Genomic DNA, 27,514 nt, shown 5'->3' on the forward strand with positions numbered 1-27,514 from the left:
ATCTCTAAAAAATGAGGAAACTAAAGCTCATTTAGCTGTCTCAAAGGGAGGCTTGTAAGGGAGAGTTAGATTAACTTGCAAAGCTCCCTAAAGAGGATTACTGAGCACATGCATGAGGCTGAACTACCTAGGCTACCTAGCTGCTAGAGGGGACTTCTAAAGATGTGACATTCCAGTCGATCTAAATACTGAGGATACTCAGTAACATGTAAATTTGGCATGATACAACAATTACCCCCACTTCTAATTACTCCACTAAGTATAGCCAAAAGCAAAATGCAGGTCTAGAAAGAGAACTCTAGCTGTGTTGGGATAAAAAATAAACTGAAAATACATTAACAGTCATAATACTTTATTTTTGTTTTAGTTGTAAACAAACCTTGGTCAGTAACAGAGAAATTCTCTTAAACTGGCAGTATTCAATCCCTTCTTCCTGCTCAAAAATTCAAAGCCCCTTGATAATTGCACAATTTATGACACAATGTAATTAACTGGGGTCAAAATTCCAGTTCTGCTGGTACAAGAAAGATCCCTACAATTCCAGGTTAAGAACATCAAATTACACCAAACACTATATAAAGTGCATCAGGTACAGTGCAAAGAGGTCAGGAAGAAAGGCAGGTAGGGAACTGATGGGTCTGCATGGCAAACTCCACTCTGAGTGCTCTCTGCAGCTGAAGGAACGTGAGCAGAACAGGAACATGACAGCAATGCAGATCTGGATACCCTCACACAGTAAAATCTCCCCATAATCAGAGATTTAAAAATGACTGAAGCCATAGGTAGTGTCACGTTTTAGCATTAGCCTGATGGCTGTAAGCTGATGGAAAGCTAGGTCAGTCTGGCCAGGGAAACAAAAGCTTTCATTAGTACTGCTCTCTAATGAGATAATGCAAATCTGTGGTCAGGGGATTCTGAAAGCTGTATGTGGTCATTTCTGCTCTAGTGAGCAGAGCAGAGCACCTCCAAAGTGTTTGTGTCAGCTCTTGAAACCCTGAAGAAGATGGACCAAATCCTTTCCAACACCATGGAAGTCTGCTCTTTCATTATAGTGAGCTTGGGGATAGTGCAAAACTCTTAACTTCGTAGTCTCAATTATTTTATGTACTAAAACTATTTACAATTACATTACACTTCAGAAAACCTGTTGGTTTTTTGATGTAAACAACTTTTTAATAAAAAAGTGAAATAGTTTTCCTACTTCTTGTGCTGAAATACATGTAAACAGCAAACACAAACTTGGGGAATGCCATGTTTTGTTCTTTTTTTTTTGACAGTCCTACTACTGTCTAACACATTTTTGCCAGTTTGTCATGTCCCAATCCTAGTTGCAGAGAAGCAGCTACTTTTTTTCAGCATCCCTGAACACAGACATTGCACAGAGATTGCTGCTTTTTTTTCATAAAACCAATCAACTTGCACTTCCAGAGCAAAACCCATCAATACAGGGCATGTCCAGTTCCATGTTCTATTGTACTTGAGAGGGACAAATTATTCTGGTAATAAATAAATAAATACATCCCTATGTGAAAGGGATACAGACCACTTGTTTAATTTTGCCACAGCTTGCTCTATCATTATTCTTTGCCATACCTGATGAAAAACTGTGGAAGTTTACTGTCAACTATTCAGTCATAAAGCTGCAGCACAATGATTTATTGGGTATTACTGCAGTAAAGAAGAGGCACATGATTTTTCAGCTATTTTAAAGGCTTATTTTCCCTTTGTACTTCCCTTACCGCACATGCCCTTTAAAACTTCATTCATTTAGTTGGCACTAGCCCAAGTACCACATCTATGGCACACAAAACACAGTGTGACTGATAAGTTCAAATCTGCCAAAAGAATCAGTTCCTACATTATCAAACAAACTAAAAAAAATGGGTACACTATACTGGGTGTGGGGGGGATAAAAAAGAAGTAGCAATGATTTGTCTAGAGGCTTAAAAAAATCTCAGTTTTAGTCTTTGAAACAGAAGAATTCTCCAATTTTGAAAACTTTTCAGGAAACATCACAAAAATTTTATACTCTAGGCTACAATGAGTTGATAAAATTTTTCTGTCCTCTCTACATATGTTTTCTGGATTAAAAATAAAACATATATTTATAAGTCCAGTGCTTTTCAAAAAATATCAACCCCCCCAAAAATTAAAAGCCAACAAAACCCAAAAACTAAAGCCAGCAACAGAAGTGCTCTCTTCCATACACCTAAATCCTTGCTTGTTCAGTTTGAAACTGCTGCCCCCCGACCCCCATCAAAAAGAGAGCCAAAAAACACCCTGAGGTAGTGACTGTTTGTCAGAATACAGGACTGGCACTTGTAATTTAGTTCCCTTCCTTTCACCAGAGGCACATTAGCGACATCCATCTGCCACCGCCATCAGCCAACAGAGTTCCATTGTACCTAGACGCTGCGGAAGCAGACGCCTCTGAGCTGTCCTGAAGCCTTCTGCTTCGGCAGGACGGCTGGTGTCAGTCGCACATCACTTCCTGGTGCCCTGGGGGAGCCGGTTCCTGCCCTTGGGCTGGTGCACGGAGAGCCACTGGGCGCAGATGGCCGTGACGACGTGGTCGCCGCTGCTGTCGGCCAGCTGCCGCACGCGCTGCACCAGCTGCACGGCGCGCGCCCGCTCCTGCCGCACCGACACCAGGTACGCCGAGCGCAGCTTGTTGCACAGCAGGTACGCCTGGATCTGACACCACAGCCTGGTCAGAGAGCTGAGCAAACTCACTGGGCAAGCTCAACAAGGACCCGAGGGAAATACCCACTTTACAGGTCTGTCACGCAAGGTAGTAGCACCACATTACCAAACACAGCATGGCATGAGGCAGATCCCAGGGAAAGAAATGGGCAAACAGGTGTATTTTATTAAGTTTGTGTCTTGTAGACACTCCTTTACTCTATGACCATGAAACTACTCTCAGAAATCCCATCTCATGCATTAATTACAGTATCCTCACAGCAAAGTGTCTGAATCTGTCATTTCTTCCACTGCTGGTTCTAGAACAACTCCCATCTTTCAGTGATAGATATTACAGAAAAGCAGAATTAAAAGCCCATTTTTCAATCTGCCTACAACAGTGAGTCTGCCATTCAGAGCAGACAGAGGACTGTCAAAACTCTTTAGATTTTACTCCCAGCTATGCCACTGCCACTCAGGATCTACAACAATCTCCAAATGCTGAGTCATGGCCACTTCTATAAACAAGGATCTACAGTTCTCCGGTGGCTTGGCTGCCTGGTATGAAAGCCAACAAAGAAATTAACTAGTTTAGGCTTCATCTCTTCTAAGAGAAAAAGTCTATCAGAAGTTGGAGAAGTTTTATCATTTAACTCTCGATCACCATGGAAATAGTACAATCCTGAAACAATAAGCTGAAGTGGTCATCATTTGGCTGCATGCTATTACTAGAAACCTGCAAGCACCTATGTGAGAAGTTGAATAACAAACCAATAAACTCACCAATGTGCCTTTTTGAAATACTTTTCCTCCCACTCTAATAAATGTCCAGCCCTCACTCTGAGGGCTCTCAGGGAACTAATAGGAATAGTCTCAATTGATATCTCTATGTCACAGCTTTACACATTACCATGGCCTTGAGGAATTCACTGTGATTTCTACAATCTAGGTAGTAGCCTTCAAAAATCATATTTGCATGAGGATGAGAGAGAAGACAGTGAAAAAGAGCCTGCAAGCTGCAGACCAAGACTGGGCTGTTTAGCTCTTGCTACTTTACTTACCTTGTTTTCATCACTGTCCATATCCTGAATCAGATTATCGAGATCCTGTATCCAAAGAAGGGAAAAGGTGTTCACATTTAAAGTGATAATAGTCTGAAAAACTTTACCCCATCAGGGATCAAACCCCTGTGGACAGGCAGGGCTGCTGAGATGACAGCAGGTGCTTAGACTGTCCCAGCTGCAAGAGTTGCAGATGTAGAAAATACAAAAAAATACTAATTCCAAGTCTTCCCTTTCCCCACAGCTTTTCCTGCCTGCCATCTCTGGGAGGTATCCCTAGAGAATGCTACGAGACTCTCCTAGACATGGCTTGTGTTGCATGAAATGAATTTGTAGGTTCCCCCCATCCCAGCAGGAATTACCCCATGGCCCACCCTGACCCAAAGAGTGGGATGGAAAAAACACTGTGGCAGGCAAAGGGAACCACAAAATTGGTTCCTATGGAGGCAGGAGTTTCCTCTGTGTTAGCCAGGGAGGCCTCACTGAAGGGAACACTTCTGCAGCATTTGACAGGGCCTTGTGAAGCAAATGTTCTGTGCCCCCCACGGGTATCCATTTGGGAAGTGCTGGGTAGGAGAGTGCTACAGCTACTTAGGGCTTCCTCTCAGAGTATCTTGTACAAGGCAAGCCATGCACTCCCACCCTGCAGCTATGCCCACAGCAAGGAGCCAGAGCATCTGAAGGACTCACTGAAAGAGCATACAGGCACCAGACTTCCCTGCAGCCTGTATGGTCTATATCCTTTTTACTTCAAAAGAGACACAATGCAGGACAGAATTACCTCAGCAGGAATGTTTCTGAACTCATTCAGACAGTTTAGGATAATGTTATCCCCATCATTTTTTGCTGCCACTCCAGACTCATTGACACACTTCAGGAGCTGCTGGATCTCACTGTATTTCTGCTGCTTCACCAGCTGCTTGGCCACTCTGCTGTACACCTCTGTAGCCTCCAGCTGGAAGTCCTAGAGGTAGTTGGAACATCAGAGCAACACAGTGAATGTTCTCAGCAGGTTTGCTCAGAGGGAGTCTACACAACTGAGACAGTCTCTCCTAAGGACAAAATACCACACCACGCTCCAAAAACTCAAAGCTGTTTTGGGAGCCTCTGGTTTTCCACTCACCACTGCTCCAGGTTGACTTAAAGGTTTTTTTATAACCAGACTTGTAAAAATCACTCAAGAACAAGAGTGCTGTTACTGCCTTCTTTTCAGGAGTGGCAAAAAATCAGTTTTATTTCTTCTGGCAAAAGCTCTTTCCTAGATCCCTACCCACCTCTCCCTCACTTAGCATATGACCAGTATATTTCTCCAGCCTCCCCACCAACAGCCACCCTTTGAATACCCCAAACAGGAGGCAATTGACCATGAGGGAAGAGATGATAAAAGCTGTGAACTGATCCTGCAATGAGTAAGTAAAGAAAAAAAAAGGATGGAAATGGAAATGATAGGCAACTGGACTCACTGCTCCATTTTTATTGGAGGCAGTGGCTGCTGCTGCTGCTTAGAAGTGCTGTTTTTCTAAGGCTCTCCATCTCCCTGCAAACAGGAGTTCTGTCTTGTACATCCTGACCTGAAAGAAGGAGCAGGGCCTGCCACATCCATAAATACTCTTTCAGTGTGCCACCTCTGTCCAAAAGTGCCCTGCTCTGCTGTCTGGGACTATATGGATGTGAAACACTCAGAAGAGTTTAGAGGCTCATGAGCTATGCTGACTGATAATCATTCAATTTCTACCCAGACATGAGGAATGAGAGGTCCCCAGCCAGAGTTCCCAGTTAATTAATTTTGCTCTCAAATCAGGAGAACAGAACAGAGCGAGCCCTGGCCTTATTTATTCACTGTCTTTGCATGACTGTCATGAACTGCAGAGAGGCACCACGTGAGAGGTTTCTACACACATCTGTGACTGTGGCATGCCAGAGTTCAGGCACTGAACAAGGTGCACAGCAAAGGAAAAGCTGTACTTCACTCCTTTGTAGGATCCAATTACTCTGGAAATGTCCTGCAGAAACAGCATCTTAATTTCATTACCAAGCTTCCACAAATACATGGACATGTAAGACTTAAACTTGTGACTTTTTTCTTAAAAAGTTTTGCTTTTGAGGGGATTAAAATACATTTGGGGGTGGGGGGAAAGGCTTTTGTTTAAATAATTGCTGCTTTCAGGAGTTACTTTGCATTAATATTGCTTGTTATATCAAGTTTTTCCATACCTGAAGAACTCTAAATGCAATCCCAAACCCCTCCTCAATGTTTTTGCCTTCCAATATGACCTGAAAAGAGAGGCATAGACAAGTCTGGGAATGCACATTCCTTTTTCACTATGTACGGTTAAGTAACATTAATGCAAATCCAGCTTTTGCCCAGAGGCAAAAATAAAATGCATTACTTAAAAGAAAACAGCACCACCCCAAGAAGTACAGCAAATTATAGGGTCTGTTGTCACACACTGCTTCCCCTAAGGGACATTAGGCAATTTACAGATGGAGATGAGCCAAAGTTAAGAATGGTTAAAATTACTGCATTATTTGCCTCGCTTCCAAATATAATGGGGTGCACAGACTAAAAGAATATAACTATTTGTATTTTGGATGCTCTGCCCATGAAAATTTGAACTTTGAGGAGATGAGCTCCTCAAGAGAACAAGTTCTCACATGTTCTCTGCTACTCTGAGGAAAAACATTATTTTTTTCATAAATGATGGGTTGCATTCATCGTAAGTAACCTGCCCAAAAAATACAAGAAACTGCTTCAACCATCAAATGCTTCAACCTGCACTACAAGTTAGTATTGCTAATGAAAAATAGAGCTGTGTTTAAAATAGCAATTAGTACCTTGCAAGCAACATCCATTTTCATGTTATTGTTTCCAAAGAGTGTGGGTAAGGAGGCGTCTGTCATTTGAGAAGCTCCAGAGCTCTCACACTGATGCAGGAATTTTGTTACTTCCATCTGCAGATCAACTGTATTGATGTGCCTAGACAGTGAAAAAAAGTGACTTTATTTTGTAATAGAGAAAGTGTCAATTATTATTTATATGAACTAATTTCTTCAATATCTTTCAAAAGAAGACATACTTATGAAAAATTATTTTAGTTGCTTTTTGACTTTGTTCATTGTACGAGTCTGCAGCAATATTACTTTTCAGATCTGTGCACTTAGCATACATCACAAGCTGAAGATGAGCAATTATTCACATTATTTCAAAGAAGTGAGCCAGAGAAACTGGATCCCCAAATTAACATCTGTTCCTCCTTTTTCACCTCATCACACACACACCCCTCCAGGTTTAAGTTAAGAGTCTAGACTAAAAGAAAGAAAGAAAAAAGCCCCTAAGAAAACCAAGATATAAAATCCCAAGTACAAGAGAGATCAGGCTAAATTTACACTTTGACTTTTGAATACAGGAAACCAGTTATCTCTGGCACCTATAACTGGTACATAGTGCAGTGTTTTGAGTTAACCCCAGTAGACAGTGAAGCACTACAAAGCTGCTTGCTTTTTGGAGAGGAAAGGAAGGGAAAAAGAAAAAAAAAAACAACTTGTGGAAAGATGTATAATTGTCTATGCATTGTAGGATTCCTGTTTGGTTTTTTAAATTGAAGGAGGGTAGTCTGATATACATACAGATTTTTAGTAGAAACAACTGCCCATCTCCTGGTTTGGATTTTTGGGAGAAAAAGTGATGGGAATCCTACACTTATAACTACATAAAAGCAGTTTTGGGTCAAGGACAACCAGTAAGTGTCAGCTAAAGGCAACTTAAATGAAACTAATAAAAGCCCCAAAGTCTAAAGCCTGAATTTCACCTCTGCTAAAACTTAGCTTCTTGTTTATAAATACCTTGACACATCTGTAGCAGACATTTTCTTCCGAAAAGTGAATGCCATTTTTTTCCTTCCTGAACTTCTTGAGACCTCCTGCAGATAGACTTTGAGATGGTCCTTGATCTTTAGAAGCCACATCTGTTTTCCTCCAAGCTCAGTGTAAGACTTTGCTCCATGAGTGAAAAATCTAATGCAGGTCATGGCAGCACGGACGTGATCCTGGAAGAAATGCACTCAGCACTAAGATGGAGCACAGGACCCCACCTTCAGAGATCACTGTCTGCACAGAAGGGCTCACACAGAGCAGGCAGAGCTCTGCTTTCTTTAACACAATGTGCCAGAACCATGACATGGGTCAGGTCAGCTTTAGTAAGGCTCAGGCCCTTCTATGTTTTCTAAGATTGTAAAGAGGCAAAAATATACTTGTCCAGCATGCAGGTTTAGACCAAAGTAAATAACCAAAAGTGTGATGGTATTCAGCATTTCATTGAAAGAGATGGCACTGTCCCTCAACCTACCTTCATGAACTGTTGCAGTTCATACAGAATATGGTAATAGTTCTTTCTTTGCAAGTATTTGCAGGCTGCAATCAAATAGACTCCCCAGCTTTCCAATCCTGGATCAATGGTTTCCAACAAGTTCTCCAACATATGCAGCTTTCCACTTTCATAACTTGGAATGAAGATCCCTTCAATAAACACTTCTGATGGGGATTCCTACACAAACAGAAAGTTGCTTGAAGCAAAGCCACTGTAGTTTATTTTCCTTATGTAATATAAAGGCATATTAAGTGTCAGAGATAATAAAACTAATAAATAATTGACACTTGAAGGGATTTCTGGGGGTTATTTTGTTCAAAACCCCACTTAAAGAATGACTTCCAAGTTAGGTCATGCTGCTCTAGACCTGTCCAGTCAAGTTCTGAGCATGACAAAGTACAGTGATTCAACAACCTCCCTGTGGCCCTGGTCCTGTGTCCAAATACAGGCATAAACCCCCCCCCCAAACAAACCCCAAGCCTTTTTCTTTATATCCAATTGGAATTTCCCTTGCTCCCAATTGTGCCCACTGTCTCTTACCTTTTACTGGGCACATAGGAGATAAGCATGGCTCTATTTTTGCCATAATCACCCACTTGCTAGCTGAAAACAGCACACACAGATCCTCTCTTGCCTTTTCTTCCAGCAGGAAAAACCTAGCTCCATCACTCTCCTCAAATATCAGGTGTTTCAGGCCCCTAAATGCTCTGGTGGCCTTCAATTAGACTCGCTTCACTTCCACAGTGTCTGTTGTGTACATGGGAACCCAGGACCGGGCACAGTTGTTCAGATGAAACCTCACAAGCAGTGACCTGAAGGGATATTTACTCCCCCTGACCTCTTCACTGTGGTCTTGCAAATGCAGCTTCACATGTGCTTCTTTCCACAGTAACATTAATATGTGTCATCAGGGCCACCACAAATGTTTTAAAGGCTTGATATGAAATTCTTGAATTTTTTTTTAATCTCAGAGTAAGATACAAGCGACAAAGTCTGTACACATAAAATGTCTCCAAACAACCAACTGCAAAATATTTAGTCAGAAGTTTAGTACCTCACAGCTTTAGGGGAACCAACCCTCCTCTCTGGTTTGTATGGACAGTTCCTTGTCCATAACTTCCACATCAAATTGTCTGTCGAGAGTATTTTCTGAGTCTGCTACTTAAGAGGTTAAATTATCTCACCTACATTGTAAAAATATGCAACTTTTCTTTAAAAGCAGATTTAAACTGATGTAAAGGACAAAATTAAAAAGGTAATTCAATATGCAGATGACTTTACGACGTTAGAATGACTGATGGTACAGTGAGAAAACAGAGCAGATAAGTTTGTTAATTTTCTATTAACAAACCTCATAACCAGATAAAGACAATGGAAGTTGGTGTTTCAAGTTGCACATTCTCAGTAAGAGTTATTTCAAATAATAAAAAAATAATCAGTAATTCAAACACAAGCACAGCAACTTAGAAAAGGAAACACCACATTCTCACAAGCTGGTGAGATATAATGAATTCACATCTCCTAAGAAGCACCCTTAATGTTTTGGTTAGAACCTGGAATAAATTCTAGATTTAATTGTAGTTTAGCACAACAGAACTGTTTATTCCAGAGATACTTAAGTCCTCTTATATTATGCAATTTCCTTAAGGGAGAGCTGGAAACCACATTTTGGGTTCCCTAGACTTCTGTCCTCTGTATTCCCTTATATTCCTAATGGTTACAGAAGTGCAAACATGGGTGATCTGATTCAACAAACAATACCATGAGACAGAGGCACAGGATAGGGAGTAGTGTCTAATGTTATCTGCACTCTGGAATTCAAAATTTTCCTTTTGTCTTCTGAACTCCATGACAATAGTCCCACATTTTCAACTTTGTAGATAAAAAGACAAAGAGCTCTTGATGCAGGATCTCTATAAAAAGAACCAAAACTGCATGCTCTTTTTAGATCTGCAAGGATCAGTGTTGCTCTTCTGTCTCATGGAATTCCTGTCAGTCACTGGACTGTTTGTATAACAGCATTTCAGGACCTCAGCAAAGTCCTGTGCAGAAACCCACCCGAACACTGCATGATGCTCACTGCTGTTTTTCAAATTTCCGTCTTGGTGATGAAAATTGAACTACTCACCTTATTTAACAAGTGAAGCAGTGCTTCTCTCATACAGTCATGCCTCATGTAAAAGCTTATTATTGCCAGATTGGTGCCGTAACTGTGTAAATAGAACAAGCACTCCTGGTAATAGCTGTTGTGTTGAATCTTCCCCTCACACATCACCTCCAGAGACAGACTTCTTGTTCTCAGTGTTGCTTCAAGTTCCCTCAAAGTGGCAAAGTAATCATCATCCTACCATTAACACAGAGAACCAATGACAGGTGATCAGCAAGAAAAAATATTCTCAGGTAGGTCTTGTCCCTCAGCCCTGAAGCATTTCTGTTATGTTGTTCAACAACCCAGTTCAAAGAGGCTTTTTTTGTCCTAAAATATGTACTTGGTCTTTCATCATCATGATTCTGCAGTTATTTAGTACAAAAAGTAATTTTTTGGTACCTAAACAGAATTCCAAACCATGTAGTAGTGGTTTTTGATGAGAGGGGTGGGAAAGCATTTTAAAGTCTTTGAACTTTTATAAAGTTACCAGAGTTTCAGTAGAAAATTGCATCATTGCAGCATCACAAAATACTGCTGGGATTGAGTTTACTTTCCTTAGACTGTAGGAATAGTACATTATCCAGTACAGCCTATTTTTCCTCCACAAAGTATATCCCAAATTGCTGTAAAATCTACGATCTCTCAGGCACCACTTCACTGTCATGTAACAGCTAACAAATTTCTCAACAATATTCAGTTTGCAATACACAATCATGATAAAGAAGGAAAATAAACACCCTATCATCTGCTATTGTAACATGCATTCCTGTAAGATGTATACTAAACCATAATTTCTTAAGATTCTTACTGTGATGAGTACAGGCTTCACTGTGGACTCCAGGTACTGTATCACATCCTGGACCAGCCTTGAACCATGGTTCAGCTGGTTTAGATCCATGGGTGGCTTTAAACATCGGGTAAACTTCTCTCTTGCTGAAGTTAAATTTCCAGCTTTAAGGCAAGCCATGCCCCAGGCATGCCACGCTCCACCTGGATCCAATCCAGATTTTGTAGAAACCTAAATTAAAAATCATTTGTTAATATTACAACACAGACTCAGTACACCAAATAGGAAAAATGGCTTATCACAGAGTCTGTGATTCTGACCTTTCCCATCCTAGAGCACATTTCCCATTAAAAACAAACAACTGAAAAACCATCCAAAAAACCCATGTTGATAATTTCCATATTACTGGCACAAAAGGCCAACTACCAAAACACTCACAATCTACAAATGTGGACTTTTTAAAATTGTATAAGTTTAAACTACTGTTTATCTGGGAAATTTCAGTTCATGAGTTCTAAACCAGGACATTTTCACATCAGCTTTTCTAAAGCAGGTGATTTTTACAGAGCAGAATTCATCAAATTTGTGGTTTTAAAAAAGGCAACAGAAGGCAAAAGGCAACAGAATATCTTGGCTTCATGAACTGCCAAGATATTTTTTATTTCACACAACTTTGCTGATAAAATTTACACCTGATTTTCTTTAGTAGACCTAAAGCTCTTTTAGCTGCTTTTAAACAAGAACTATTTCTATTCAAATAGGTCATCTATTTTTGCTGTTTATTACTGCTTAACAAATCTTAATACTATTTGTAGTATCATAATCCTGTATTTAACACAGTGCAATGCCAAAAAAGAGAGGCTTACAAACTCCTGGGAGCAGGATTAGATGATGATAAAGCACATGAGATGAGCTCTGAGGTATGGATTTGCCAACATTGCTGATTTCCAAGTAAATGGTTGGGAAAGGTGCCTTACCGATGTTTGCTGTCAGATTACAGACAAATAGAATCTAACATTTAAGCTTCAGATAAAGTTCTGCCACAAAGGGTGTCTCACCCCTTCTACTGGCTGCAAGATTCCCCCATTTAATGACTTCCTTGCAGTTAGTCCATTCCAATCTTTACCAGAAAACAAAGCTGCTTATCCTTCCCTTCTGCAGTTGCTCCACAGCAGGACTTTTCTGTCTCAGAAATTTTTTTCATGGTTCAGAAAATTATTTCTTCCACGTTTAGAAACTTAATCTCAGTTTGTAACTGTTTAAATATTGTCCATTTCCCACATCACATCCACCTGAAGTCAGGAGGGAGGAAAACAAAAGCCACTACAGAAGAATTAACACTGACATCCCTCCACAAGTGTTACCTCTATAGCTAGTTGATAGTACTCTGCTTCCAAAAGCTGATTTCTCAGTCTTGTTACTGCTGCTGGGAGAAGGATCTGATCCAAAGGTGGCACTGGACGGTAGGCAGCAGCAACCAAAATATTCAACACATCCACTTTGCTGATGTAGCTAGAGGTTAAACAAACACATACACTTTCACTGTTACTGTACATTGAAGAACGTTATGCAAAGACAACTCTTAGGACAGTGGTTTCTAATCACCAGTACACCATGTTTGTCTAGCCATCATACAATCCCTTCAGAGTATTTGTTATTGTTTGGGGTTTCTTTGCCATGTTCAGTGTAACACACTGACTGAAGATGCCAGCAAAACAGTATATGTGAAATTCATATATCACACCTGCCACTTCAAGCTCTGTAGGACAAAACGTGAAGAAGTGTAAAATGTTCATTCTCAGGAAGCACAAGTTTAAAATCCTGTATTAAAATACACATTGAAAGCAGATACACAACAGCATAAGTAAGAAATGTACCCATCTTTGTGAATAATTTCTTCCTAGTCAGAGAACTCTCTCAGTAATTGTTAAGAAGTGATATTACTTGAACTTCTCCTATAAGAACTTTCCCATTATTCCTGCATTATGAAATTCTCATTTAGACTGGTCCACAGTACAAACACAAAGTAACCCTTCCACCTCCACTCCTCAATGAAAAAAGATAATGCTCTTGACAGTACCACAATATATCCTAGTGAATATCTGATTAGAGTCACCTGTCACAGAGAGCTAGGTCCTGGCTCCTTCCAGCTTTTACAAACATCATTTTAGCACTGAAGAGCAATTGTTTCATGATGTCCATGAGGAGTCCAGCATCCACCTCAGGATTAGTGAGCCCTTGGGACAACTTGCAGCAGTGTTCTATCAGTTGGTGGCCACACACTATGCTGTCACTGTGCAGGCTAAGGATGGCAATACACAAGGAAGAGCTGGGAGCCTGACAATTTGAGGAAAGACAGGCAAATATAGGTATTGAGGTAGCTCTCCAGTGAACTGCTTATATTGGACTCTCTCATGACCTCACCTGCTCATAATAAAATTCTCTGCGTACAATTTCATTCTCCTCCTCATTCAGGGAAAAAATCCATTCAAGATCAGTTGCCTTGGGTATTCGTACCACTGTGGAATATTCATTATTAGAAGTTTCTACAGCAAAAAATAAAACACCAGGTAAAATCATTGCAAAGAAGCAACAAACCCAGCTAAGGACACATAATGCAGAACACTCCCATCTCTCAAAAAACAGTCATCTATAGTGCCACTCACTGTGCCACTCCCTGCCAGAATCACACGTCCAGCACACATCACAGAAACAGTTCCTTCCCTCAGCGGGCTGCCACATCATACCTAAACTTACTGTCACTGTTACCAAAAACTGGTTCCAGTAACGTATTTTCAAATTATTTTTTAACTGTTATGCTACTGGGCATCAAGCACAGCAGCTTTCCTCTTCAGCCTCCCCTTAGACAATTTATTAAATATTTCTGAGCAGGAAGGAACTGGAAATATGAGAGCTGTGGGTTTCAGCTTGAAGGGGAAAATACAAAACAGTTGTAAAAGAAAGGGTAAATTGACCTAACCACCTCTATGTTCTTTTCAAAATTCAGGTGATTTGCCCATGGAGTCCATGAGCTTTAGGCCAAATGATTTTAAGAAGACCTAACTCCTAATGTTAAATTTTCTAATACAATAGTACTGCAGAAAACTGGAGTTCTGATCAAATGATTCAATAAATATAATTTCTGTGAAAAGTAGTTTTCTCTCCTCCAGGTTAAGGAAATACATTTTTTGAAACTTGTAACCCAGAAGAGTTATAAATTAAATACTGCCTGTCATCTGGGTGTAGCTGACAGCATACAAGCTCTCAACTTGATGATCAAGTCTGTGATTCCAAAAACACAATGGCCAATCTTGCAATGCCAAGAAATGGAGAATAATGATAATTTGCTACTCTTTCCCCTGATCAGCTTCCTCTGGGAAAAAAAATTTAGAAAGTCTCAAAACATACTCATTTAGTTCACATTCCTTTTTAGAGTGTTGAGTAACTCTAAAACTGTAGGGTGAATTTAAAAAAACCCAAAGCAACTAATGTAAAGCAAAACCCAACTTCCCCCCTTCACTTTTCCAAGTTGAACTGGATACTGAATTGGCACAAATAAACTAGGCTAGAAAATATTTGATAAGCCTTCTTCACAGTCACTCCAGATAATTTAGAAAAGCAAAATAAAACTCTTTCCCTCTTAAATCTCAGGATTTTCACACTGTTCTTATCCACTCCTATTCAATAGATCACATAGGCCCAGTGATGTGCAGCAATGCCACACAAAAGCTACATTTCAGCTGTTTCAGTCTTGAAACAAAGGCAGCAGTAAAGCAAATTTCCATCAGCAGGGGAAAAAATTCTCAGATAGCCCACCATACCTTAAAAAGGAACAAATAAGAAAAAAAAATTATTTACTTTGTTATTACACAAATGCAAATTTTGCACGATGTTTCATGCTACTGTTATAAGCACTTCAAGTAACTGTGTCTTGTTCTGACAGAATTTTCCTACACATCAGTGTAGGAAAATTTTGCAATCACCCAAAACATCAAAACCAGTAAATACCTCCTGAGGAAAAATGGCAGAAAAAGTCAATTAAATGTTGCTATTATTCCTGAAGCTTAAGATATTAGATTTGGAAATAGAGGCACCAAAATGCAATTACTATTTTCACACAATCAATACAGGAGATGGAACTCAGGACATAACCAGACCCACGAGAGAGGCTTCATGCTGTGCTACCTCTTGGCAGCACGGGGTAAAAACCCCACAGCACACTGCAGTGCTACTCAGAATTGTACTGTCATGGTTAATAAAAAGAGGATCCCTCAGCACTGCTCTGTAGTGAGCTGATTAATTCCTACTCACACCATTGCCTCTCAATGTTTCTAGAATTAAAAGTGGATTCTCCAACTCTTTTTCAGTTCCTTTCAATAACACCCATCCAACACATTCAATATTGGCTCAGATAGCTCTTCTAAGTCTCAATTTCCATTCACAGAAGTTTGAAATGCTCAATTTCAGCCTGCACATGCAAAAACCTGCAGTGATATTTTGTAATTGAAGTTTTCATCATCCTTTAGCTGCAACTAGGTGTATCAGTTTCCAGTATCTAACTGCTGATTAGGCACTTTAAAAAGCTGAGGTTTAACACTATTCCATTCCTTACCTTCCACTTGGTCCTGATCTTCTTTTCTGCTGTAATGAAATGACAGAAAGAACCATCATGCCTACTCCAGCACACTGGGGGAAACATGCTTTTAAGGCAGACATCAATATGGCTACCCTCCTCAGAACACTGCTCTGTAAAAATCCAACACCTGTCCCTACCTGTCCTTTCCAACACACTGCCCTGCCCCTAATCCCTTCTGCTTGGAAATCCAATATTCTGCCTTTGTACTGTTGTATTTCAACTGCACTAAGTAATTGGCTCTTATGACCTTCTGTAGGAACAGCACTGTTGCACACATCATAAAAAAGCAGACACAGAACAAGAACCGCCCAGTATCAGGACATGTCAGAGCTAAAATGAAGTCTTTGGTATCCAAGTCACTGCCCTTAAGATTTAGTTGGGTTTGATATACAAACAGGGTGAGTATAAAAAACCCCAGAGAATTAATTCAAACCCGATAGGTGGCATTCAAGCACAGTGTTGAGTGCTGCTGGCCTAATCTGGTAATGTAAGCAACATTCTGACACAACCACAGCTGCAAGTGACTGCTTGTTTTTTCACAGGTTCCTCTTCAGAGCTGCACAGATTTGCTCCTTTTCTAGGAAGCCTGCTGATACTGCCCTAGTAGGTACTGCTATCTGCAGGCTCAATGGGAAAAGGGGAAATGAAAGCATGGCTGGAAATCTTACTCTCTGTGACCCTATCAAGCCTGCTCAAGGTCACAGAGAGTAAAACTTTTCAGCTGCACTTTTCACCAGCTAGCCTGTGTACACACAATGAATTTCAGTCCAATTCTCAGCTGAAAGCAACCACATTATGAAAATCTGTCATCACAGCTGTCCCTTTTATTAAAAGCAGTTTCAAAGCCTATCTAATCAGAAACTTGCTTTTTAATTCCCAGGGTTCAGGGAGCCATAATCAAGTGATTATGGAATAACTAAAACACTGATATGTTCAGCAGAGCTAGTCAACATGCAATACCAATTCAGAAATTGAGTATACTGCAAGGAACTTTGTCACACGGTAGCAATTTGTGCTGTGTTTTGCATCAAAGCATTCAATTCTTAGGTTAGTGATTAATTGATCCTTAAAGAATTATTGATACTTAAAGAACTAAAGAATTTGTTGCCTGGCCCTCCAATGTTCTATCCAACATGAAAAGAAAAGTGAGGCATAAGGAACATTCCCACACCCACCAAACCTGAAAATCCCAACCGCTGGAGGCCAAATGACTGATGTTACATCACCCAGATAAATCCAAAGGCTTATGTCTCTCTCATTCCATTCCTGCACTCTGCTGAAAACTGAGGAGAACTAGGACAGAAGGACTTACGTGCTTGTGTCTTGCACTGAGCCAGGCACGTTTTCTCTGTTGCAGTAGCTATAGCATTGATCACACACACGAGACAGATTTTCTCTGCAAGCTTCTATTTCCATTTTCTTGGTGGAGCAAGAGCTGCAGACCAGCCTGCCACAGCGCCTGCAGTGATGGCGCCTGTTAAACTAAGCACAAGAGGTCATGGATGAGCCACAAAGAGAATTTACTGAAGTCCCCTTCTTGTCTCTCTCTACTCGTGAGTAAACTTATTCCATTTGAAGAGAGAAAACACTATGCAGGATAAGGCTTTCAGAATTATACAGTGATTGATTCTCCCTGTTAAAATTCCTTTTTAAGAAAGCATAGCAAAGAAAAAAAATCAAACCCCAAACCCAGAGGCCAGTATTTAAAATACATTTGCAGCAGCCTTGGGCTTTCTATTACTTAAATTATCCCAGTTTTGATCACAAAGCTAATTGGATCATGTCCTGGAAAACGTAAAAGCTCTAGACTGTTTTTCCTGATGCCATTGAAGAAATTTCCAAATTCAAAAGCAGCACATACACTTTTGAGAAAACTGTACTGTTTCTAAGCAGCAGAAGATAGCAGACTGCCAGCACACCTGCAAAACTAAAAATTAATGCTCTCCCTTAGAGCACTCATGCAGTTCTCAAGTACTCTGTGAAACAATAATTTTTAGAATAAGTGTAACCAAGAGCAAAGATTTCATTTTCTATACTCATAATCTGAATCATATAGTGATTATGTTATTTCTTGCCAGCAATTGTCCTCTCTCTGAATACCAGATTTCCTCTTTAGGCTCTATCACTTCACAGATCTCTGCAAGGAGCTATCTGTTCCCAGTCTCCTCAACCACTCTAAATAAAAACCAGTGGTTAAATACCAAAGGACTGGCAATCTTGTTGGGCCCATGGTAATGCATATAAACCTGCTCAAGTAGCTCCGGTTTCTCAGGAAACAGACTATGAGGAAGTGCTCATATTAAGGTCACAGTTCTAGGAATGTCTGTACTTCATTTTTTCTCCTTACCATAGTAAAGCGTTCAGTTTTGCAAACCATACATATTGTTTCAGTGTCATCAGGTATCCATTGCTGCTTGGGTGGTGGCTTCTCAGGAGGCACAAATTCTTGAGGAAACAAGTTCTGTGGCAGACTTCTGTCTCTGGGACTTGCAGATATGGTTACACCTGAAAATGAGCCAGGCCAAGAAAAGTATGGGAATGGGATTTAAGCTGTATAATAGAGTCTCAAGTACCAGAAAACACCACAGACTCAATGAGGCTGTAAGATCTTTCTGCCTCACAAGATGACTACTACCATTACCTTTCAGCTAGGCATGGCAAAGTAACATTGTATAAGGAATATATATGCTGTAAACTAAGATAGTAAACTTACAGTACTTCAATGCTGACAAGCAAGAGAATGTACTTATTAAGAGACTTTTCCCACAACAGTTAGAGAGGTGTAAGACAATGTGTCAACATCTGTTTTTGTATCACAAGCAGAGACGTGGAGGAAGAAAAAATGGTCATTGGATACCAAAAAGTAACATAGGATAAAACAGAATCTTAAGTATACCCAGCGCTGACATTCCTGAAGACTGGGAGTTTCCTTTGTTATCTCAGGGGAGATGTGGCATGGCCAGCAACAGCCTAGCCCTCCCTGTTCTGGTCACCTTTTCAATCTGCTCTGGGGAAATCAGTTCACAGAGGCAGGAATTTAAGTGCTGCCTTTGGCATCTTAACCCCAACAATGAAATACTCATTGAATGAGATATCTACAGTATTAGACAGGCTATTAGTTTATATGATGTGAGTCAGTTACACAGGTTAATTAAAAAGTTCAACGTATCCCTGCAGCCCTGCAAGCCACCTTCTGTGTACATGCATATTAAACTAAAGAAGAATAAAAATTTCCATTTCACTAAAGCCAACTCATTCTCATTCAAGTTTTGCACATTGCAAACAAACATTAAAGGACCGTGCATTCCAGTTTTTTAACAGGACAGAGATATCAGACTGACCATTATAAGAAAAAAACTGAAGAGGTACACAGCCCAATCCAAAACACTGCTGTCACTTGATGTAAGCAAGAAGAGTCTTCATTTCAGGATACAGAAGCAGGAAATAGTTCAGACACCCTAAACTGCAGATCAGGATATCATTCTGCAGCTCTAGTCCAGGCCCATTACTTGCTAAAATCATCACTCTTGGAGGTCTGAAGATATTCTGTTAGTCTTTCCCTGAGAGCACACACAGACTCTGCATGTCTTGCATGAGTTACTGAATAGAACCTGCAGAAGAGTTTCTGGTTGTTTCTTAGCTACAAATATTCTCCAGTTGTTCTGGCTTAAATTAACTAGTTTCCATTTTTTATGTCTCTGAGGACTGGGAGTAGAACCTCTCAGACAATACAAGGTGTGTTATTTTCCTCAGGTCACAACAGCAATCTTTGGGAAAAAAAACTTCAAGGACTGTAGAATGGCATACCCAGGGAATGAAATGGGTGAAAGTGACTGGCAGGGGCTGATCCACACAGGAGAATGGGTTGGGCGCTGGTCAGCAGGTGGTGAGCAATTGTATTATACAGCATTCATTTTTCTTGGGTTTTGTTCTTCTTTTCTATTTTTCTTATCTCCCTTTTCATCATCATTATTACTATATTTTACTTGATTTCAGTTAATAAACTGTCCTTACCTCAACCCCCAAGTTGTACCCTTTTCCAAATCTCCTCTACATCCCACCTGTGAAGGGGCTGACAAGGGCATGATCAAGCAGCTGTGGTTGCTGCGGAGGTTAAACCCCAAGAGGCACCAAGGTCTTAACCTTACCAGTAAAGCTGACAGGAGATAGTTCTGATGATCCTGATTTAGACAATGCTTCACACTCCAATACCTGATTGAGACTTTCCTGAATACGTATCAGAGAATCTAGGACAAAGAGAGGAATGAGGAGGAAAAAAAATAACCAGAGGACAATACTGGTCAATACATCTCCCTGTTTTCAAGAAGATTACAGGAATCCATTCACAGGAGCATGTAAGAAGGTCAGCACAAAACAGGGCTATGTTTTGCATGCAAATTAATCCACAGCAATTAATGCAAAACTGTATAAAACTCCATTACCAAAAAAACAAAGGAAGGGATCCTTATCAAAGCAAGGGAGTAATGACAGCTATAGGAACAATACAGCAGAGATGTGAAAACAATTGGTTAATACAAGATGCTCATGGCTAATATGAAATGCTTCACATTGAGGTGGAAGGAAAGTGCATACTTGCAAAGTTAGAGACGGTTTGGCATGAAGAGATAGTTAAGTCTGATGCTTTTATGTTAGAAAGAGCTGCATCTTTAAATCACAAAATGAAGCCAAAACTTGGGAACTGGCATAATGTAAACTGGTACCATATCAGCAGGTAAAAATATAGATAGATAGGTACAGAACCCCATTTTTTTAATACAATGACACAAAAGCATTGGAATGGATCTGCAGCACCCTCTGCTGTTCCAGTTCTAAAACCTTAAAAGAAGCCAAGTGCACTAGACTCAAAGACAACACGGATGAGAAGGGATCTGCAAGCTAGAGAGGAGAACTGTAACAAGACTGTTAAACAGAACTATGAGTCTGGAAGCTTTCTATATGAAAAAGGAATAGGACTCTGGTAGGAGGAAATACTACAGAAGACTAAATCCCCATTCTACATGAAGGCAGATGTAGTTGGCTGCAGGCCTTAGAAGTGCTTAAGTTGTAAGTGACTTTGTGTTAAATAGGAGTAAAATAGAACTGATCAGTATTACACAAGAAAAGAAACTTCAATAAGGAACAACAGAGAAAAGTCTGAGAAACTTTTGGAGCTGTTAGTCCTTGAAAGCATCTCTTTACAAGAAAGGCAAAGACTTTAAGAACATGTTCTGGGGTAGAGGGACTGGAGGCACACATCAAAAAAATGTTATGGCATGACTGCTGAACTTATTCTGGGATGATTTTGGCCCTTCTTTCCTAAATAAAAACCAGCATTATGACAGACAGTTACCTGATCGCTTTTCCTTTAATGTGAAGGGGAAGTTGAGAGCTTTTTCTGCATACTTGGAAAGCAAACTGTCAATGTCTTCTACAGTAATACCAATTTCCTGCCCAGCCAAGAGCTGGTGCAGTGTCTGCACAGCTACAGCTACCCAGTCCACCTTCATATTCATGAGGAGCTGTTCCAGCATGAGCAGTGGCCTTGAGGAGAGGTGGAAGTAGTTAACACGGGAGACCTCAGGCAGAGTCAGCAGCACCTGAGGCACAAGAAAAAAAAATGTATCATAAAATTACACACCTTTAAATATGTTTTTCTGTGAGATAAAAGCCAAGAAACTTGAGCAACAACTTATGAAGAGAATGGAATGACAAGTGGAGGTCAAAAAAAGGGGGTGGGACTTCTCAGACTAATTCCTACTTCTGTTACAGAACTACTGAGAGGATTTGCAGAATCGCTTAGCTTCCACTTTCCATTCTATGAAACACTGCCTTATTTCAGAGAATATGGAAGAGTGAAACCTGTGACCCTGTGACAAGTATGCTGTAGCAGAGTACAGCACATTCTCTTATTAAAGTAAACTTATAAGAAGCATATCAACCCAATTCTTATCCTTCTATCATTTGAGGAAATGTTACAAGGAGAAAATAAGAGCAATTCTCCTCTAAATGGACAGTTAATATGGATGCTTTTCAAACTAAGTCATATCTTCAGAAGGAACAAGAAATAGGCAGCCCAGCAAAACACTGTTGTGGCACACACTGGAGCAAGCTGCTGCTTACAGTCCTACACCAAAACAGATATTACCAAAAGCACTACATTTTATTTACATGTAATGCATTCAACTAAGGTTATCTGCTGATTAATGCATCTATTCCCAGGCTGAGCACAGAACCTGTGTGACTTCTGTAAAGGCAGTGGCCATCCAGGAAGAGGAGAGATACTCTCCACCTCTGAAGGCACTTGGGAGAAACCACCATATGGGTGAGCATACGTAGGACACCTAGTGTTACTGATACAGACAGTAAGTTGAGGATACTTCCTTCTTCACTTGGGACAAAGGTAGCAACTTTTCTGATAAACTCCACAATTTTATTTTATTCCACCCTCTCCTCTTTCAGCCTGTGTGTAAATCCACTCTCCACAGCTCAAACCCAAGACTGCTTTGTTCATAGTATGGAATTGCAAAATGGAGAAAGGAAAGAGAAGCTTTAAGCCATCTCTAACTTTCCTTTGGATCATGAGACTCAGGATCTTAGACCTGGTGCAGTGAGAATGCTCTGGTAAAACCTACAGGCTTTTTATATTACGAATATAAAGCATGACAGAATTACTTATACAGTTCTTTATTGCTGTTAATCCCTCAAGGCAGGGGTTTTACTGACCTTGGATCCTATATAGAGTGCCTGGATTTCATTCCGGCGTGCCGCTGTCAGACTGGCATAGAAGTGAGCTGTGAGGTAATCAGCCAAGAAGTGAGATGCTGCCAAGTTCGGATGCTGGTCCAGGGACTGCTCACTGATGGCAAGGCAGACACCAGGGTCTTCAATTCTTTGTAAAAGCTACAAAACCAAACAAAACACAGTGACACTCTACAACATTCCTGGAAGGCAGGTTTCTGTCCACAACAGTTTATTACAGTGTTCCAGCAAACAAATCAATTCACTTTTTAAGTGACAGCTCCACCATTATTAAAACCAAAAATGTTCACACCACTAATTTGGGCACAGCTGACTGATTCATGCTATTAGTTTCACTTCTGATTCTTCTGCTTAAGCAGCACTGACATGCTTCATTATGATTTTTCAAATGAAAGGAGCCTTGTATTTCCATGAAAGTGACATTTATGCTATTAGGTCCAAGAACTAAATTGCCAAGCTGGATTTTTACTTAAGCATACCAGGGAGAGCTGGGATCCTAAAAGCTTATCTAAGCAAATAACATCTCTTGAGGGTGGAACCAAAAAGACCATGAAAACACACACAGTGAAAGAAGGCAAAACAGCTGTCAACTTACTTGATCTATGGATATGAGACTGAGAACACCTTGCTATTACCTGCAATGCCTTTTCCATGTCTCCCATCTCCAGTAAGTGGAGAAGGTGCTCACGGTGAAGGTTGATCAAGTCTTCTCTTGGGACAGGGTACAAGTGTTCCCATTCCTCACACAATTCATAATCCTAAAGAATTAAAAAAGAAGTAAAATCAAAAGGACAAACTCTACCCTTCCTGATACAGTTGCTTCTTCCAAAGTTCTGATCAAGAGATTCTGTAGCTTAGACTCCTCTCCCAGATAAAAATAATAATAATTACACTGACAAAGGAAGATGATAGCCAATTTAATCAGTCACAGTCTGCATTTAAAATACCTAAGCTAGTCTTTCTGAAAACAAGCTAGTTTTCAGAAAGACACTTAAAGCCAGCCAGATTTACAATATTAGCATTTCTCAAATAATCACATCTGTATTATGACCAAAGTTATGCTACTTTAAAATCTTCAAAATTGTAAAAGAAAAAGTTATATCTCAGAGTAAGAGTTTGAACTAAAACTTGAGAATTATTCATTACATGTAAATCTTGATATTAAACACAGATCTCTATTTGTTTCTGTAGCACAGAGCTGAGTAAAGGAATCCTTCCTCCCAATATAATCTCCACTGATCGTTGTTTTAAGATGCCATTTCAATGACTTTATTTACTTCAAGTTTAATGCATTCTAATTCAACGAAATTCACGATGATGATGATGTCTAACCTTTGCTTTCAGAATTATATTCATGACAGCCTGAGGATCATCAGAGCAGGCTTTTTTCAGATCCTGCCAGTCATTCCACAATGGTTCATTTTGCACATTCAAAATCTGAAAAAGTTAATATTGAGTAGCATGAATTATAGAATCTCGATTTATCTCAATCAATAGCCTAAGAAAACAGCTGAGCTCATCACATCAAGAGCTTTGACAAAAAAGTCAAAAAGGAGACCACATTTAGACCTTTTCAGGGATGATATAACGCCCTTGCACTCAAAAAAAAAAATCTCCACAGTTTTCACAGATATGAGTCTACAAAGCACATTTATAAGGGAAGGTCTCTGAAAGATTAGATGGCAATAATTATGGATGTAAAAGTACACATTTACTGCAGACATTGCTGGCACTAACAGAGAGACAAGTGAGCTGTCAGTTAGCAGAACTCCCACCAGACAGAAATCAGCAGGGATGGCTCCTTATTTTGCTGTCTGGCTTTTCAATCTGTGCTGAACTCCAGGCCAGCCTGTCTGATTTCAGGGTTTCTGCACTACACTGCAGTTAGAAGAACTGACTGCAATACAAACTTGCCCCTTGGACCACTAGTCTTGTACACCATCCGCACTTCTCAAACTTGTAAAATGATTAACTGCCATGGAAAGCTTCCAGAGGCTCTAGAATTTGCATAGAATGGAAAATACTTTGCAAAACAATGAGATTCACAAAAATGTTTGTATCTAAACATGTTTGCAGACCAGAATGCTAACAGGCGAGTGAGAGAGTTGTGAAGGATGAAAGCTGAGTGTTAACTGGATACTATAGTACTTCACATGAACTGTTTTGGATAAAAGACTTGAAAAGCTCTCATGACCAAAAAAGAACCAAGGGTAAAAGCTTCTCAGTGGGCAACCAATATTTGCTTCCTGCTGCCTATTTCATCTCACTGGTTGCTTGAAGAATGACCTTGTACCTTTTGATAAACCTGAAGTTCTTTCTTCCTGCTCTGCAGATTGGCTTTTAGTTCATGAGGTATGCCCAGGTCAGAAATGCAGTAAGCTAGAATTTCCAAACAGGCATCAAGGGGCCACTTGTCCAGGCAGCGCAGGGCCAGGCTACTTCTCAACACTGCATTTTTTACAGGGAACAAGTATTGCCAACCATCCTTATCTGTGGAGGAAACAAAACACCAATTTGAAATTCAGTTTCTATAATTCAGAAAATAAAAAAAAAATCCTTATCCTTGCTGGATCACATCAACAAAAGAAACACTGACAGGGCTGAAAAATCATTGCAAGAGTTATCCCAAGCATCAAATTTTTGGGAAATGTCCAAAGTTAGCACGAGGTACTTACTATTCAGTCTCCAAAAGGCACCTTTCACAGATCACATCATCCATGCATAACAATGACACTGCTGTAAGAGATGCTCCATTAACAATACAATGATTACTGTGTCCTGATGTATTCAGCTCTTCACATAAAAATTACAAAACAGATGCATTCCAGTTCTCTTGTACTAAATTGGTCATGATTTGCACATTTGTGAAACAGAAACTACACCATCAGAGGAAGCAATTTCAGGATGAAGAAAGGAAAATTATCTATTTCCATCTCTGGATTTGCCCAAGGACCACTACTTTAGTTTCTGCGTTTTGATCCAGGCTGCATTCTTTGTTAAAAAAAAAGGATTGAGGAAAAAAGCCTGACTTAATCCTTCTTACCTTCAGCAGCTGCACAACTCAGCACAGCATCCTTCACACTGACCACTTCCTCCACATCATGACAGTACAAATTCAAGACCTTCAGAGCTCTGTCCCAGTCCTTTGCCGCAAGAGCTTGTTCAAAGACTCCTGTTAACACTTTAACAGCTGTGGTGGAATGTAACCCCAGGAGCACCAGAGACATGTATGCCTTGCCAGAGAAGACAGCAGCCAAACTGTTACCTTCCTCTTGATTGCAAAGTGGCTCAAACATAGCAAGAAGAAATCGTTCCAATATTGGGAACTCCTTCAACAATGCCTCACACTCCCTGGAAATCTGCTCCAAGCCTAAGGGCACTTCCCGTTTGCCCCGAAATTCCATCCACGACAAACTTGATTTGTGAACTTTCTGTATATTAGATGCACTTAGACATGCCACTGTAGCCATCAGCTTCGACTGAGACTTCAGGAAGTCCAGGGAGGAGGCAGTCAGTGTGTGCTGGCTCAACTCATTCAGAGAGGATGAGGCCTGAGTGGAGATATCCTCAGAGGTCACTGCAGAATTGTGAATAGGTATTTCAACATCTGGCAGGCAGTGGCAGGCACACTGCTGTGTCAAGTTGCTGATGTTGGTCAGAAGAGACTTTGCCTGGCTGTTTTGCCTTGCACTACACAAGGACAGTGGCTCACAACAAGAGTTAACAATGACTTGCTGCACATTCAGGTTCAACCCTTCTTTAGCCAACAGAGAAGAAAGTCTGTAGGATTGAAAACAGAACCAGATTACCCAGCACATATAAAAGGTACTTTATAATTAGGTATTTTCATAAATCTTCTAAATGCTTTAAGAACACAAGCCCCCTAATATTCTTCACAGGTACATACACAAGAAGATTACATATACTACTTTAACTCTGAGCTTAGGCTGTCATTCCTTTATAGAAAAGGAACTTACTCCTCAAACATTGACTTTTAGCTAACTGCAAGCTACTAAAATAGTTCACCATTAGCACTCATCTTTTTAAAAGCTACCTCATCTTTTAAAAAACCTACCTCATCAAATCAGACAGTTTCCATGCCAACCTAATTTAGTAGTTGCAGTGGAAGGAGCTACATTATCCAGTTTACCTGCAAGGGCAAGACAATGCCCAGTATTCTTACCAAAACCTACTAGCCTACTTTATTGTATTACATTGACAAGCTACAAGTGCACTCCTCTGAACTGTCACACAGTTAAAAAATCAACATAATTCCACTCTCACTTCATAACAGATAGTAATTGTTAAAAATATGGAGCCACTGTTCTCCCAATCAAAAATCTTCTTGCTGGAGAAGGCACTGACTAAGCTCCTCCCTGCACACCAATCCTTGCAGCATCAAGTGATCAGCTGGTGGCACACAGCTGCACCACCTGTGGTAAGTAGCCAAAGAACCTAATAATGGCTGACGTAAAAGTCACCAATACCAAAATAACCTACTGGAGTATATAATCTGAAAAAGCACTGACCTGTCAGGATGAACTTGTCTCTCAAAAACAAGCTGGGAAAGCAGCTGAGTTGGACTCTGCTGTAACAGTATAAATGGGTTTCCCACTTTCACTTCTGCAGATACATCTTAGGGAAAAAACCACCAGAATATTTATTATAATACAAACACATTAGCTGAATACACTAACCAACTTTTATTTTAGGAATATAAATTTTAAGGCCCTGAGTCTAAATCTCTTTGACTAAATTCACAGAGTTCTAAATTCACATTAGAATAGTAAAATCCAGAGTAAATTGCAAGGCATTTGTGATTATAATATGCCTCTCAATTTTGGCAATATTATGTCGGACATATAACCAAAACAGGTAGAGATTCTTCATCCTTTATGCAAGATCTACGTTCAAACAGTTTAGCAACTCTACTTCAAAAACTTTCAACAAAATATGTACTTGTAGTGAGAAGTAGAAAACATGCAGAATTATTTCCTGATGAGTCTCTGGATGTAGACTGGTGAGTCCATGCTCATTCAAGTCAGTCAGCAAGGGCAGAGGGAACTCACAGGTG

At 40.1% G+C, this 27,514-nt stretch overlaps 1 protein-coding gene across 1 annotated transcript in view; it reads right to left on the minus strand.

The window, feature by feature from the left end:
* Window positions 1–331: 331 nt before the first annotated feature.
* Window positions 332–27,514, minus strand: part of ZFYVE26 (zinc finger FYVE-type containing 26) — a 48,462-nt gene continuing 21,279 nt past the window's right edge. Inside the window, exons 19-41 of the mRNA XM_059473587.1 lie at window positions 26,970–27,075; window positions 25,484–26,220; window positions 24,734–24,930; window positions 23,773–23,877; window positions 23,076–23,198; window positions 22,405–22,581; window positions 21,032–21,278; window positions 19,830–19,928; window positions 18,029–18,186; window positions 16,994–17,163; window positions 15,658–15,686; window positions 13,470–13,591; window positions 13,162–13,382; window positions 12,410–12,557; window positions 11,067–11,276; window positions 10,238–10,453; window positions 8,089–8,286; window positions 7,587–7,789; window positions 6,579–6,720; window positions 5,958–6,017; window positions 4,525–4,707; window positions 3,744–3,788; window positions 332–2,694 (exon numbers count right to left, since the gene is read on the minus strand). Of these exons, the coding sequence (XP_059329570.1) occupies window positions 2,485–2,694; window positions 3,744–3,788; window positions 4,525–4,707; window positions 5,958–6,017; window positions 6,579–6,720; window positions 7,587–7,789; window positions 8,089–8,286; window positions 10,238–10,453; window positions 11,067–11,276; window positions 12,410–12,557; window positions 13,162–13,382; window positions 13,470–13,591; window positions 15,658–15,686; window positions 16,994–17,163; window positions 18,029–18,186; window positions 19,830–19,928; window positions 21,032–21,278; window positions 22,405–22,581; window positions 23,076–23,198; window positions 23,773–23,877; window positions 24,734–24,930; window positions 25,484–26,220; window positions 26,970–27,075 (4,106 nt within the window). The 3' untranslated portion in view covers window positions 332–2,484. The remainder of the gene's footprint in view (window positions 2,695–3,743; window positions 3,789–4,524; window positions 4,708–5,957; window positions 6,018–6,578; window positions 6,721–7,586; window positions 7,790–8,088; window positions 8,287–10,237; window positions 10,454–11,066; window positions 11,277–12,409; window positions 12,558–13,161; window positions 13,383–13,469; window positions 13,592–15,657; window positions 15,687–16,993; window positions 17,164–18,028; window positions 18,187–19,829; window positions 19,929–21,031; window positions 21,279–22,404; window positions 22,582–23,075; window positions 23,199–23,772; window positions 23,878–24,733; window positions 24,931–25,483; window positions 26,221–26,969; window positions 27,076–27,514) is intronic.

This window comes from Ammospiza nelsoni, chromosome 6 (genome assembly GCF_027579445.1).
Source record: "Ammospiza nelsoni isolate bAmmNel1 chromosome 6, bAmmNel1.pri, whole genome shotgun sequence".
Lineage (NCBI taxonomy): Eukaryota > Metazoa > Chordata > Aves > Passeriformes > Passerellidae > Ammospiza > Ammospiza nelsoni.